Below are 16,685 nucleotides of genomic sequence, written 5' to 3'. Positions count from 1 at the left end.
AGGAATTGTGCAATACACAGTGGAACTTGAAAACATTGCAGTTCCTTTTCTTGGAATTTTGATAAACATTTACGCCATTTGGCACATTTACGCCCTTATCCAGAGCGAATAACATATTTCTCCTAAGCAGCTACAATGGGTTAAGGGCCTTGCTCAGGGGCCCAGAAGCGGCAGCTTGGTGTGGTTGGGATTTGAACTCATGACCTTCAGACCCAAAGTACAATGCCTTAAGATCAGATGATGTAATATAATAAAAGATAGGACAAACATTTATTCGTACCACAGTGGGGAAATTTCCAGCAGAAAAAATCTATACAAGTATAAAAAAAAAAATAAACAACAATAATAGTGGTTACACAATCAAACAAACAAACAAATCACACTAGGTTATTGCACAGTTGCACAGTTTTTTTTATTGCACAAAAAAAAATCTAAATTATTGTTATTGAACAGTTTAAAAATCACTATTAACAATGTGTATTATGGTGACTGCTGATTTACTGATTGTAAAGTGATTAACCACTAAGCCACCACTTCCACAATTCTCTCTTCCCCCAAAACACCCCTTCTCTATTCAGCGAATGCACCAAAGTACAATGTGGCAAATCACTATTAGAAAATCAAATCACAGAAGGTGCTTGACATGCTTTGAGAAGATTTCCAGGACGCGTTCCAGAAGTGGCAGGAACGCTGGGAGCGCTGTATTGTTGTGCAAGGGGACTATTTTGAAGGTGATAGTGTGTAAACGTAGATAAATAAAGTACATTCTTGTTAACTGAGCCAGTATGAGTGTGAAGTGATAAGTGCACAAACAATTTCCAGTGTAAAACTCTAAAGCAATCTTGAACTTTAAACCTTTTGAGACACCAGATTTTAGTCACGTGGCTTTATTTTCCCTAAGGTACGCGTTTCTGCACAACATTCCTCCAAGCTCACAAGATATCACAAACCTAACTTTACCAAACAGACCTATTTATAGAGCATTACAGTGTTCAAACAACATTCAGTACAACCGCACAATGCAGTAAGAGTGTAAAAGCACTGGTTCAATTTCAACTTAAAATTTTAGAAGCACATGCTAGGACTTTAGCGCTCAGGATCACATGCTCAGCTTGAACTTGTGCTATGTTTGAACTTAAAAACATAGACTAAATTTGAACTTTAAGGCTAAGAACTTGGCACAGGCTAAGATTGAACCTTAAAGCGCATGCTAAAGTTTATAGCGTAGAAGCTGTAGACGTGTAGATAGCTTAGATGTGCTACTGTGCTAAGTTTAACTTTTAAGCCTGAAAAACAAGCTTAAATTGAACTTAGCATCGAATCACAGTCTACATTTGAAGGTCAAAAGCGATGATGTCTTCTGGTTCATAAATGTATGCAGTAGAAATCACGTTAGCATCATGCTTTGTGAGGTCGCATGATGTTTTGTTAACGCCTTCATCAAGTTTCATTGTTGTTTTATGTATATTTTCATGTTTCCTGCGAGTCCTGAAGGGAAAAAAGAAACAGCTGGGTGAAAGACGGACGGACAGAAAACGAGACGGTCACCAGGTTCTTTAGTATTATGTATTTGGTATTTACTGGTGTGTCTCGTTGCCGTCTCTGCGTGACCTCGTGCAGTGGGTTCAAACTCTGATAAACACAAGGGTATTTATGAGCGGTTACAGTAGGGCCTCATATTTAGGAAGCAGCGGGTGAATCACGGTGTCAGCACCCTTTAAATAACACTAACACCACTGATGCATGGTAATGTATGAACTCGGTATGGGGTCAGGAGTTTACATAACCCGACACGTGGATAGGTGCGCTGGACAAATCTGCCGGCTTATTTTAGGGGTCGCGCTAAAATGCCTCCTCCATGCTGTCATACAGGGGCTGGATAGGAAAACAGGCTGAAGCCAAATATGTCCTCTCGCTCTTAAACGCTTCGACAGGCAAGACATCATCGTGCTTCTCCACACCACTCCGAAAGAGGAGCGTTTTAAGTCATTAAAGACAGTGAAGGGCATAAATAATCGCCCCCCCACCCCTTGAACTTTTTCACACATTGTAGTGTTACAAACTAAAATACACTTCATCAGGGTTGTATTTCATGAATATTTACGAGATAAGTCAAATGAATTTAGACTTCAAAATCATTGAGTGAAGAAGTTTTTGCCCCCTAATAAACACTCCTCGCCCTTCTTTAAACATTTTCACACATTGTAGTTGTACAACTGGTGGAACTAAAATACACTTAACTAGAGTGTTATACCATATATATAAGATAAGATAAGTGGAGGGAGTTTTTGAAATAGTTTGCAAAACCATTTAAAATAGAGTTTTTAAAGGCTCTGGCATGAAGGAGCTGGTTTTGGATCTATGCTGATCTCAGATGTTGAGCTGTTTTTTGAGTTGCTCAGTAGCTCCTGGTTCCACAATGTCAACTGACTGTATAAGACTGTAGAAAAGACATTACTCATAATCACACTCTCTGGTGCTCATGGTAGCTCTCACTCTTTAGTGTTTCATATTTTTATAAGACTAAAATCACACTCTTGATATCACCCAATGAGAATGGGTTCCCCTTTTGAATTTGGTTCCTCTCAAGGTTTCTTGCTTATAACATCTAAGTGAGTTTTTTCTTGCCACAGTCACCCCAGGCTGCTCATCGGGGATTAATACACATCATTCACATAAATTAAAATGTTTTGTTCTATAATTCTTACATTCTGAAAAGCTGCTTTGAGACAATGCCCACTGGGAAAAGCGCTATAGAAATGAACAACCTTAAAATGAAACGCATTCAGTTTTACCGTTATGATTCTACTAAAGATACACTCTATGGACAGAAGTAATAGGACACCTGAGTTTTTCCGCCATATGTGATTCTTCCCCACAAATATGGAGGCACAGAATTTTTATAGGACGTCTTTGGATGCTGTGGCCTGAAATCTAACCTTCATTTTATCAGGGAGACCCAAACCTGTTCCCACATTACAATGCTCCTGTGCAAAGTCAGCTCCATGAAGATATGCTTTACATATGTTTGGAGTGGAAGATCTCCTTTTATAGACTCTCAACCCTAATCTTAACACATTTAGGATGAATGTGAAAGCTGACTGCACCCCAGGCCTCCTCACCTCACCTACATCAGTACAAGTGTTTCAGTGAGCTCCACAAGCTCACTCCAAAATCTAGTGAAACATCTACCCAGAAGCGTGGAAGTTACTATAAAAGAAAATCGTGACTGAATGTGGAAATTTATGCACATACGAATCTTAAGGTGTCGAACATTTGTCCATGTAGTGTAAGATAGGGAATTTAAGTATGAAAAAACAAAGTTTTTAGCACATATTTGTTGTAAAAGCCCTAAATTATTTTTGGTACAAATAAGGTCTCATCAGACTTCACATAATTGGCTGAATGGAATTCAGCTGAGTGCATTTATGGGGTTATGTGAGCGCAATCCAAATGCACCTGTTCTTGAGAGAGAACATACCCAAACACACAGTATAATGAAGACCAATGGGCTATGAGAATGGGAGGCAGAGGGTAACACCACGCTTCACTGCATCAAACTCAACTCTTTGTAGGAGCTTTTACTGGGGTGAAAACTATACGGTACTGTACTGCATGACTGCAATCTATGGGTGGTCTTATATTTAGCGCCTGATTCCAAGGTGTCAAATGAAAGACCGCAGACCTCGTTTGAAGTCCATGATTTATACAGTGAACCGCAGATGAAATCATAAGAACCATTTCAGAGAAAAGAATTTGCTCAAAGCATCCAGATTTGATCTTTTGAAGCAGATAGGATCACCAAAGCCTGTGTGCTGGGAAGGAGTGGGTGTGTGTACAGTGCACTAATTGTCACTTTGAATAATGAGAAAGTGCGTTTATCTCCGAGGCGATCTTAACTCCGGCACATTCTTTAAGAGCTCTCTCTCTCTCTCTCTCTCTCTCTCTCTCTCTCTCGCCCACAAACTCTTCAAAGGACAACCTTTGACCTAGCCTGATCTCCATGCACTTTGCATTAATACTCGATCGCTATCGCATATGCAAAACACACACACTCACTCACACTCGCACTCACACACACAAGACACACACTGGTCTCGTTTCAGGCCTGGTTTGTAGCGTGATTTGTGATTGAATGTGTGGGTGTGTTCCCTGAGTCGACTGCAGGAAGCTCCTGGCCAGTCTGAGATTCAGGCCTGATAAGTGGCGCCAGCAGTGATCTCACCATCTCTGGCTGTGGCCCATTTCAGTCTCACACATACACACACACACACACACACACACACACTCACACACATACACACATATACACACACACACACACACACACACACACATATACACACACACACACAAACACACACACACATATATACACACACATACACACACACATAAACTCACACCACCTTCCCAGTCCCTATCGAGCTGGCTGTGCTCCAAAAATGTCAAATATTTCCCTTAAACTGAACGAACGAGTAAACAGGCAGACCGGGCGCCTACTGGCGCTGTAAACTCAAACCTCGGCCTCGTTGTCCAGAGGCCTGGGGGAAGGTTGCACGAACGGGGACTGGTTACAAGCTTATAAACTCACGGTTGTGATTTTGCACCAATGGAAAAACACAACACTACTCCACACACACTGATTGCTCAGCAACTGTTGAATCCTGCAGTCTGTTTAGTCAAAAGGTGTACTTCTTCTTCTTCTTCTTCTTCCAAGCTTCGGTGAGATGCTGATGTTTATTAATGCACCCATGTTCTGATTCGTTTTAGTTTCCATAGCAACAACTTGCTCGAGTTGGATAACGCTCACTCGCATCGATTAAGCTTAACGAGAAAAAAGATTATTGTTGTATTTGAACAATGACCCGGTGAAGGTTTTTGTCAATTGTTTATTATTTAATTTTTTTATTTGTAAGATTTTTGGAAGTAGACTTCCATCGGTGTTGGGAGTTTGGGGTTTAAAGGTTTTTCGCTGCAGGGAAAATTTCAGCAGGTCTTCAGTCACATGACGAGCTGCATTTCGACTTTTACTTATTAGCCTCGAGTGAAAGAGGGAGAGAAGAAGAAGAAGAAAACTGTGGGGAGAAATCGACTTTTTATTGGTGCTTTAGCGAAAGGAAATTAGTTTTTTGTGGACGTTCCACAGCGTTAAAGGGAAATATAAATGCATGAAAAGCTACGCTCTGTTTTACATTTAGGTTGAGTCGATGCAGTTGGTCCCAGAGGTCCCGAGACGTCTACAGCATGTCCTGAAGGTGAATTTATTCCACTTCACGTCTCTCACAAGGAGCCAAGGTTTACAGAGAGCAGGGAGGCCAGACTTCTCAGTCCACTCACATAGTCTGAAAGAACACTTTCTCTAGCTCTTTTTTTTCTCTATTTCTGTAGAATCCCAATCAGACATGTAGTTCACTTTGAGTGTCGTCTGCAACCTGTGGAAAAAAAATGTGGATCAGAAAACATCTGACGTGGGCTGTCATATGCAGCTCAACACCTTCACACTGAAGTGGATTACATGTGCAAGTGTTTACATGTCGCACCCGAATGGAAGCAGGTGCAGATATTGGGCAACATTTTCTCTCCCTCTTTCTTTTTCACTTTATATATATATATATATATATATATATATATATATATATATATATATATATATATATATATATATAATGTTAGTTTGCTTCCTAACATAATGTAAAAAAATGTGTAGAATAAATAAAAAAACACCAGCCTTGATTTCATGAGCACTTTTTCACATATTTACATCTAGCCATAAGCACTCATGAAATTAAAATAAAGATAACGCCTTGAGCGTATGACTCAAAGTGCTTACAGTTTTGTGTAACATTTGGCAACATTTATTCCAGAAAAGGATTAATACAAGTTTGTTTCATTCTATAAGTATGCAACTCATTTTAATGTTCAAGTTTAGAGACCAATTTCTGGGAAAATGGTCTTTAAAAAAGGTGTGATGTCTCAGGGGCATGTATTACATTTGCATCCATTGAAATACTTCCCAGAATGCAACTATGTTCCACCCACTGGACACTTACTGACCAGTACGGTACGGATGTGCCTTATCTTGAAAACTACTGGCTGTAAGTCAAGCTTCTAGACACGTCCCACCTCGACTTCCTGTTTTAAAGAATAACATCATGGAGCCAGACATTTTAACTCTGTTCATGTTGTTTTTTTGGTCTCAAAAGTGTGATTATATAAATGCTGATATGATTTGCTCCAATGACAGACTCTGTGTGTGTATGGAAAAACTGGAAAAGAAGCAGGATGAAATTTGAACACTTTGCTGCTACATCGTCATTCAGTTTTGTCACGCTAGTGTTAATGGTGTAAGTGTGATGGCATAGTTACTGGCGCTTGCTGGCATGGTCTGCCTCATATCCTCACACCAGGTGATTCACTGGACCAAACTCATGTGGCCTTTTCATACAGTATGTGTTGAATCTGTATAGAAATATCCATTTAGTAAGAAATAAGAAAACATACATATTTTCTTAGACATTTACAGCTACATTTTACCTTATAAACTTGTTCTTGTTTGTTTCAACATGTAACATTCCAGCATCAGAGTAAAAAATATTCTACTCGAGTAAAAGTACTGGTACTTCAATAAAAGTACAAGTAAAGTTTAGTCTTGAGTAAAAGTAAAAAGTAGAAGTAGTAAAGAGTAAAATTTACCGAGTTTTTAACAGCGAGGGGTGTGGGGGATTCTAGTTTAGTGCAAAGAAGACAAGGGGATATAAATCTCAAACTAGTGGTTTTTAATTTTAAAAACACCTTTACAAATAAAAAATAAAAAAACTATAAAGAAAAAACACTTAAGTCCATGACTTGAATGTGAGTTATGCACTTTCGCAGCAAAAACTCCCAAAAAATCTCCTGTTATAATGTCATTCACGATAATGGAAGAAATTGCCATTCAGCTGGCATCAATGGCGTCTGTCTTGTCCGTCTCCATCTTTCTTTTTGTGACTTTGGCGCATTTGTTCTTCGCCCATCAATCAGTGCAGTAGTTTCCGAGGCACGATTTTCTCCACCTTGCATTATGTTTATGCATAGATTTTTTCCTCAGTAACAAATATGATTTCAAATGTAACAAAGTTTAAACTTTAAAACAAAAGTAAAATTCCAGATTTTTTAAAAACTACTTCAAAAAGTAGAAGTACACAAAATACCTACTAAATGACAGTAATGCGAGTAAATGTAATCCGTTACTTTCTACCTCTGACAGCTATAAACCATCATTGCTTTCCCTGCCTCTCTGTTTTTATCCTCTCCCAATGTGAATATGACTCTCCCATGTCAGAAAAATAAACAATCTAGCTTTACCAAGTCCTTCCTCCAAAAATGGGCTAGTTGTTGCTATAGAAACAATAACATATAACAATGAGTGGGTGAATATATACTGTATGTATGTAATTTGCCTTCCAGTCAAATCAGTAATGTTAGAGTTCACAGTGAAATGTACATCTCTCCCTACAACCTCTGTCCCAGTCAATACCCTCTGGCGCCATAGGGACCCCCCCATCACTCAGGCCCTGACACACTGCTCTGGCGACCTGTTGCAACGTGGAGAAAGGGAAAAAAAGCGTGTGGCTGTGTGAGCAAGAAGAAGGTCATGTTGGCCTTTTGACAGCTCTGTGTCTCTGAAGGTTTCAAACTCTAGATGGGGAGGGTGTGTGTTTGTGTGTAACGTTAGACTCTTCCCTCCTTACAGAGTGGCCATTCTATCCCTCTGGTCAATACTGTCTTTCTCTGCTAGGTCCACTAGTGGACAAGGAGAAACAGGGACGGAAGAAGTGGCACTCCCCCCCCACCCCCATTCAGGTCTGACCAAGTAATCCAAAACGGAGTATGAAAACCATCCGGTTTCTTTTTATACTAAATACAAAATACAGGTAGTATATCTAGAGATATACAGAGGAGACAAATACATAGGGGAGGAAAGCATGTGTGCTAGGGAGGGTAATGGAAGATGGTTTCTGTGTGAAAAAATACTGTATATAATGCAACAATGAGATCCTGGAACTCATGCACGAATCTGTGTCTGTCATTGAAACCAAAGTTGTGCAAATTCTATTCATTCAATTAGAATTACACTAGAATTACACAACACTTTTTCCTGCTTTTCCAACTCACAATATATGATGTCTCATTCCATATTTATATATATATATGGATAAAGGTTTGTGGACAATTGACCATTAGATTATTTTATGCTTTCTGAATGTCACATTCCACATTTAGTCTTCCTTAGTCCACTCTTTTGGGAAGATGTTTCACTAGATATTGGTCTGTGATTTTAAGGTTAGGTACTGATGTAGGTGAGGTGACGAAGCCTGGGGTGCGGTCAGCAATCTATTTTATCCCAAAGGTGATCAATAAGGTTGAGGTCAGTCCTCTATAGCAGGTCACTCAAGATGTTCGATAAGACCAATGTAAAGCACGGTCATTGTCATGCTGGAACAGGTTCGGGTCTCATAGTTGAAGTAAAGGAAACATTTAATGTGGCTTAATATTTGTGGAGCAGTGTGGGAAAGAACCACACGTATATTTAGACATCGCATTCACATATTCAGGGTATTTGCTTTAATAGGGAACTTTATACTCTTTTTCTAGAGCATTTAGATCAGGGTATGAAATCCATTTCCACTGTCAACTGTGCCAAACCTAAAAGCGACTCCACAAAACATTAAGAACATAATCTTGAAATTTGATTTGCTGGATTACGACCTTTATTTTGCCAGACCTGTATGTTTATCAATCTCTGATTTAGATCAATTTCGAGAAAATAAAAATGTAATCTAATACATTAAAAAGAATGAAAGTCAAGGTCGTGTCGCTGTAAAGGTTGCGGTTTGCTGTGCAGATGTAAGGATGAGCCGCGCCGCACACGGCCTCTCTGCCGTAACAAAGGCTGTGTTTTTCTTTGCATCCCGAGGAGATTTACAGTGAAATCTATATGCGTCTGACATCATCGGTGTCTCATCTTGCTTAGGAGAGGCATGAAAAATACATGCGTGTTCTACAGCTTTCTGTCTTCCTGCTGTTTTCTCCCTATCTCTCTCGCTCTCTCTCTCTCTCTCTCTCTCTCTCTCTCTCTCTCTCTCTCTTTTTCTTTCTCTCTGTGGTATGATTCAATCAGTGCGATGGTACCGATCTCAATGATGTATGATGCGTGCATGTAGACTCAGCCACGAGGACACTCTGACCTACTTACACACATGCGCACTGTGTGTGTGTGTGTGTGTGTGTGTGTGTGTGTGTGTGTGTGTGTGGGTGTGTGTGTGGGTGGGTGTGGATGATCTAGTCTATGGCTATATTCTAGGCTTTACTAAAGGTCCAAAGAATGTGATTACAGAAAGAAATGTGCATTTACTCTGCATTTTCGCCGATGTACACGTACATATTCAGTGCTCTAGTTTCTTCTGATGTTTCTAAGCTACTTATAATGAACTGCAGATTTCTTCATTCTGTCTGAAATCTATCCCTCGTTCACTTGTTACCCGTTTACTTTATAAAGTGTCTTTTTTAGAGAACTATACATAATCTCAGCTTAATTATAAATCACAAGATTTCACTACATGAGCTCTTCCTGAAGTGTTTTCATTCATATTTATTTACATTTGAACATAAATTGCTCATTCATCCCGACTAGTACATTTCTAAATGAGCTTCATAATGCAGAAAATTAAATTAAAGATGAACCATTCACCTCCACGATCGTTTGAAAAGACAGCAGTCAGATTGCATACCAGAATGCGTCTGTAAAAAACGATGAAGCGTTTTTTCCCATAATGCTCGTGTCTCTGGAGCATGCTCTGTGCTCCAGAAGCAGAAATGTATGCATTCATAGCCGTGTTTATGAGCTAAACCTCTGACATCTATGCTGGCGATTGCAGGGTTTTGCAAGGGCTTGTTTGTTCCCGTGTTCCACAATAACGTGTTGAAGCTGAAAAAAAAAAGACTGAATCCTGCAGGATGTGAGCTACACAGTGTTTCTTAACACAGTAACAGCTGAAGGCACTGGTACATTGCACAATATCGGAGCATTACGCAACCCCCTTCCCATCATTAATGCAGAAGTGATAACCAATACATGCTCACACATACACATGCTTGGATGAATGTGCGTGTGTTATTGCTGAGCAATATAGCTGTGTAACTGCATAAGCAGGCTATTAGGGGAGTAAATCTAACCGTTCCCTGTGTTTCTGTGACTCAGAAGGCCACAGAAGGAGGACACGATGGGGATTGGTGGTTAACAATGAGACCTTAGTGGACAGCAGACAGAAGAAAGTAAGGGAAGGACAGAGATTTAATTGTACAGGGAATAAGAGCTCTGAGATTGAGATCTTGTGCTAGAGCTCTGCACTGAATGACCACTTTAATGGGTATCCCTGGTTTGTGCCTACCTTCACTGACCCTTTTATGGGCTACATTTACAGAATATGAGTACCGTGTTGCAAATTGTGGTCTATTTTTGCTATTTCTGCATGTTCTTCCTTTTTACTGTGGTTTCTTAGTGAAAAGGAGCCACCACAGGACCACCAAATAGGCCATTTGAAGGAATGCTTTATTAGAATAATATATATATATATATATATATATATATATATATATATATATATATATATATATATATATATATATACATACATACACAAACACACACACACACACACACACACATGTATATATGTATATATACAGTGTCTCACCAATGTGAGTACACCCCTCACATTTCATCGGGACAACACTATAGAAATTAAACTTCTCAAAACCTCAGAGAGTCTTTGCCATGAGGTGCCAACATCCAGTGGTCAGTATGAAATAATTGTACTTAAAGCATCAAATTTTACAGGCTCTAATACAAGATACACATACAACATGATGAAGGACATGTGGCTTTGCCTGGTACTCACTTTTGTTGCCAGCTATTTAGACAATAATGGCGGTATGTTGAGTTACTTTTAGAAGACAGTAAATCTGTACTGCTTTACAAACTGCACACTGACTATTCTAAATAAAATATATATACCTTTCATTTCTAAAGTGTTGTCCATTAAATATTTATAATTAAATAAATATAAAATAATTCATAACGAAGGGAGAGACTTTAAGTGAAATTAATATATTTATAACATCTGATACAATTAAAAACATGAAAAGTATTCATTTAAAGGTACATTTTTAACCGATAAAAATGTGCGATTAAAGTCAAGTCAAGTAGCTTTTATTGTCGTTTCAACCATCTATAGCTGACGCAGTACACAGTGAATTGAGACTGAAACAACCACATAAAACAACATCTAGCTACAAGAACACAACGCTAAGGACTTAAGTAAATTATCCTATAAAATGCATCGTGTGCAACCTGGTGCAAACAGTGCAAGACATGACAGTGTAGGACAAATACCCAAAATACAAAATAGCTGTAAACCTACTGTATGTTATACAGTACAATGTGCAAAAGAGAACTGTATACAGGAGTGTACTTGTGGATTAACACAAAAATGTAAACACAAAAGGTTGTGCGAAACTGCAATAGCGACTGTCAAACGGATAAAAAATGATCTATTATTATTATAATATTGTATTGTGATAAACTGCGATAAATCACGAGTTAACTCATGACAATCGTACGATTAATCGTGATTAAATATTTGATTCGATTGACAAGGCTTACAGAAGTGCATTGAATATTTGGGTATAACATAAAATATGGGTATTTAAATATCATTTTGCATAGCTACATACAATCTGTAAAAGAAAAATAAAGGGTTTGTGGCATTTATAATAATAATGCATCATTTTAAATAAAAACGTTTCATGTCTAGGCTTTTCTTGCTTTTTTCTAATAAATAATTGTGTTCATTGGGAAAGAAAAAATTGGGCGTCATCATCAATCCATCAACGAGAGATTCTCGACACAGAGATTCTGGGACCGTATTGGACGCCTTAAAACGCTCGTGCGGTTTTCTCGGCTTCCCATTGGTCTCTTACAGTGTCAATCAAAAGCTTCACTAATTTGCATTCTTTTGTAGGGGGCGGGGCTGACGATTCAGAAGGAGGCGGGGGTTACAACAAGTCAGACCGCCATTTTGAATCCTGTATCCATCTGTGCGTTGTTAACCTTTTTCCACCCGTATTTCGCACTCCTCCTCTCACTCCTCCTGCAGCAGGGAGGGGGGATTGACCAATCACGAAACGGGTTGAAGTTAGTTGTAGCTAATCAGAGAGCAAAGGGGCGGGGTTTGTGTCGAATACGGGTACGCGTATTCCCTGACTGAGGAAAGCGAAGATGGTTTATTGGAGAGAGTTTGACGCGTCGGTTCAGGACGATTTTTTTTTTTGCGTCTTTCCTGACAGGATTGCAGCAGAAAGCGAGTCGCATCGAAAGTCTCCGGAGACCTTCGAATAGTTCCTTGAGGTGTTTGTGAAGGAATTTGGTCTTTTTTCGAGAAGGAAAAAAAAAAAAAATATATTTATTATTTGGATATGGCAGCGGTTTTTGGTCAGGTCGCGCGAGACACTTTTCCTCAGTGTTGTTAGCTAGCTAGCCGAGACTGGTTTTAGCTTCAACAATCCGGATTCATGTGCTGAAAACTTGCGCGATAAATACAAGAAATATTTTTTTCTCAAACATTTATTTCTACCCAGGACTGTGATGGTTTGCTTTAATAGTGACGAACGAATGCGGTTGTTTGAAAGGCAAAGACCGTAAATCCAGTCTCCTTGCAGTGTTTCTTCCGTCAAGAATTCGGATAATATGGAATTCTCCGTGTGGACACCTTCGAATTAAATCCGAATAATTATTGTTGACATTTTTTGTTGTTTTTATTTCATTTATACGTCACATTACTTACTGACAATAGCCATAATTAGATGTTCTAGACCTTGAGCTCATAGCAAACACTTTACTCATGAACTTGTAAACAAAAAGGGTTGATATTTATATTTCTGGTTAATGGTGGAGGGGAAAAAAACCTCATCTGACACATCCATGTGAAGTCTGTATTGTGCGACCTTTAATAATACTAATAATAATAATAATGATGATGATGAATGTATTCAAGAGGAACTGTTTCTGGATGCTGTCTCAGTCTCCAGACTCTGATTCATGGCCACGTGTAATCTCAATTTTTTAAAGGGGGAAAAAAAAAATTCTTGTAATTTTTTTTCTTTAAAGTGTCCGATTTGTGCTAAGGTAGAAAGAAAACCCCCACATGGAGATGTTTTCTCTCTGCTGGACTGGACTGGACTGTATCTTATCCCACAGTGGATATGATGTGAAGCTGTAGATGCTTTCATGAAGACTCTGTCGACATCAGCGAGGCTTCGTAAAAGCAAAAAAAAAAAAACCCCCACCACGTTGAAAAACCCTCGAGAAACCGAGACACGGATCCGTCATCCGTGCATGATTCGGATCGGATTTTATCCTAAACTGAGGACTAAAGCTTGAACCCTGAAGATGGGATCTGCGACTAAACTTGCGCTCGCTGTCTTCCTCATCTCCTGCACATCAGGTGGGTCTTAAGTCAGTATTTTATGAAAGTAATACTAACACAAATCTATTCGCCAGGTTCGAACAGGGATTCAGATCTTTCTGCGTGAGATGTGAGGTTTTTCACTGTAATGATCTCATTTCTGCATAAACAGCAAAGCAGATTTCCCACCTGGTGCTTGGCCCCCTAATAATACACTAATGATAATGCTATTCTTACCACCACTTCATCTTCTACAACAACTACTAATCATAATAATAGGTGTCTAGATGATCATACACACATTGTCAGAGTTCCAATTTGACACTTGGTGCTTGGCCCCCTAATCAATGTTATAACATGTATATTAAGGTTTAGGTACTGAAGAATACTCATAGGCTGTTGGTATGTAAAAGTACATCACTAACAATCATATCTTGTGAAACAGCACAGATTTTGCAAAGTATTGAGAAGGAGCAATATTACTCATTAAAAAAAAACTTCTTAAAGGCCAAAACTCCAAAATACAAAAGAAACGCCCATTTCCCAAGTATTACGATGCGCATCATAAGTCATGTGACTTTGCATCAACAAACCATGCGATTGGATAATTGGCGACGGGTCGACGTGACTCCTCTAACCAGCGGACCACTAAAAATGTCTGAGCCACGGTCTATCATCGAAGTGATTTCGGTATCGCTAATTACTCGCAATCGAGAATTATTTCGTTTAAACGCATGGAAACGGTGCTTCGTTCCCGTTTTGGGCGATATTCCACAAGTTAAATTGGCAAGTGGGATGAAACCGAAACCAACGACTTTGCGTGCGCCTGTAGAGAAGTGTTTTTCCAAAATAAAACAAAACACGCTCCTCTCCACTTGACTACATTTGAAAGGATTATAAACACGTGCACGTGTCACAGCCAGCCCCTGTGTAAATAATAAACTAACCGGATCTTCAGAAAGCTAAGTGGAATCGTATGGCGTTAGTCATTTGGGGATTTCTGTTGGCGAACGAGGGTTCATGCTTTCACATAAACCGCATCAATAATGACCATTGCCATGACTACACCTGTTTCTGTTTTCAGCCCATCATTTCTATTACACACACCCGCCGAGTCACACGTGACATCACCTAAACGTGTGCCGTCTCCACTGTCTTTATCGCGATGTCGTTCCTGTGCTTTATTTACTCCTCGTTTGTTTGTTTTGAAGCTCTGACATGCGTCTATAAAAGACTCGAGGTTTGACCTAGAACAAGCCAAGGACTTATTGCAAATGACGATCGGCAGTGGCGGGGCGTAGACGCGTTTCCCACTCACATCGAATGCATTCAACCAACCAAGACGTATTTGGCATCCAAATTTCCCTCCTTCGCTTCAACTCGCTCACACGACTTGAGTATTGGTGCAGCCTTCGTCCACATTCGGATGCTCCCTTTAACCATTGCAGGTTCTCATCAATTTATAATTCATGTCTAGAGCAAATGTGTGGGTTTTTTACGTAGGATTCCTACAAAAAAAAGCAGGCAGTCGAGGTCTTTCTGGTGAGCATCAACAGGTTCCCGAACAAGTTATAAACACTGGGTTTTACTCTCATGATGTGTTCTTTTTCTCCCCTTTTTCGTGTGTGTGTGTGTGAGAGAAAAAGAGAGAGACATACACACATGCATGCCGTCGTATCTCTGGATTTGGGCCGATGCCCAGAACAAGGTTAATTACACTTTCGCTCTTCTGATAGAGCGAGAGGATGGGATTAGATAGGAACAGAAGAAGCCGATTTGCAGGAGAGAGACGTGGAACCCGGGAACGTGTGTTAGATGTCGTCTTGGAGTGTGTTTGTGTGTGAGTGCTTACAGAGAATAAGAAATTCAAATTTCAAGGAGACGTACAGCTTAGTTTCAGACGTACACACACTCGATTCGAGCTTTCGGAGGAAGCCTGGTCGTACCTGACACTTCGATCGTGATCACATTTTCAGCACAGATAAATGTACTCCAGATCGCTTCCTAACATGAGCTTGAATTACAGGGGTCACTGTTGGTGGCTCAGAGCTTCCTCAGGCATATGCCAAGGTGAAAGGAGAAGAGGATTTAGGTCCTCTGGCTTTATATGAACACCGAAAGTCCTTTAAAAGGAAAAGGAAAGTCGATCCTTCTCGCTGATTAAGTGGTTATTGTCATCATAATGACTGTATCATCATCATCACAAACACCACAATATCCTGCACCATTGGGTGACTAAGTTCATGATTCACATGCAACACAAACATCTGGATTTTTCGGATTTCTGGAAACTGTTGCTTCACATTCACAAGGTCGCAGACGTCCGATCTGATGTTTCCATGCCATTGTAACGAGGGATGGCTTCTTGAAGAATAAATACAGAAAGCTTGAATTGGAGTTTTCTCGATTAGGCAGTAGGTTACGGCATTTCATCTGGACAGACAAAAAAAAAACCCAACAACTTTCCCTTCCTACTGCTTCCTGTTTACTAAGCAATCTGCAAGGAGATAAGAATTTTCTACTTCCTGACAAACCATGTACGCTTTTACGGGGAGAAAATCTCTTTCATCCTTATTGTGGTGATTAGTGCGGAGGGTCACAGGGTGAAGGAGATCATGTGGAACTTCTGCTCCTGACTCCTGTAACATTGTCTCTCATGGCCCCACTATTTTAAATTCCTGCGCTAAGTGCCCCAAAGGAGCAGAGCGTCACTCGGCAGCTATGAGAGCGGATAAGATGCAGTTCCATCTCTCTCTCACTTTCTGTCTCTCGCTCTCTTGCATGCTCTCGTTCTTTTTTTTTTTTTCTGTTGCTATCGCTGTCATGCTCTTTCGTTTGTCTCCAGCCTTTCCGGCTCCACACTGTCCAGGTCAGAAGGGCACAGCACAGGCATATATACCAATATTATATTCTCCTAATTGCCTCCTTTTTTTTTTTAACCTGGTTTAGAATATTACGGCTATATATATATTCTTTAAAAGATAATCAATCCTAAAAACTAGTATACTTAAAAATAATAGCGTGAGCTGCTATATCTTTTAAATGTAACCTCATAAGGTTTGGAGCTGAGACGATCGGCGTTGGAGATCAGAGCAGCAGTGACCTTGCTTGTTGTTTGAATGTCAGTGTTGTATGAGCATTGGTTGTACTAACATAAAAATTGAGAGGAAAGAGTGG

General features: G+C 39.7%; 1 protein-coding gene across 2 annotated transcripts in view; it reads left to right on the top strand.

Annotated features, from left to right (window-relative positions):
• Nucleotides 1–12,178: 12,178 nt before the first annotated feature.
• The window catches only part of acvr2ab (activin A receptor type 2Ab), a 43,903-nt gene continuing 39,396 nt past the window's right edge, over nucleotides 12,179–16,685 (top strand). The window contains exon 1 of one of the 2 annotated variants that reach the window (XM_046854591.1): nucleotides 12,179–13,547. In XM_046854591.1, the coding sequence (XP_046710547.1) occupies nucleotides 13,493–13,547 (55 nt within the window). In that variant the 5' untranslated portion in view covers nucleotides 12,179–13,492. The remainder of the gene's footprint in view (nucleotides 13,548–16,685) is intronic. The other variant, XM_046854597.1, reaches the window with a different exon arrangement.

Source organism: Silurus meridionalis, chromosome 1, assembly GCF_014805685.1.
Source record: "Silurus meridionalis isolate SWU-2019-XX chromosome 1, ASM1480568v1, whole genome shotgun sequence".
Taxonomy (NCBI): Eukaryota; Metazoa; Chordata; class Actinopteri; order Siluriformes; family Siluridae; genus Silurus; species Silurus meridionalis.
The sequence above is the reverse complement of the archived record's forward strand: the minus strand, read 5'-3'. Positions and strand labels throughout refer to the sequence as shown.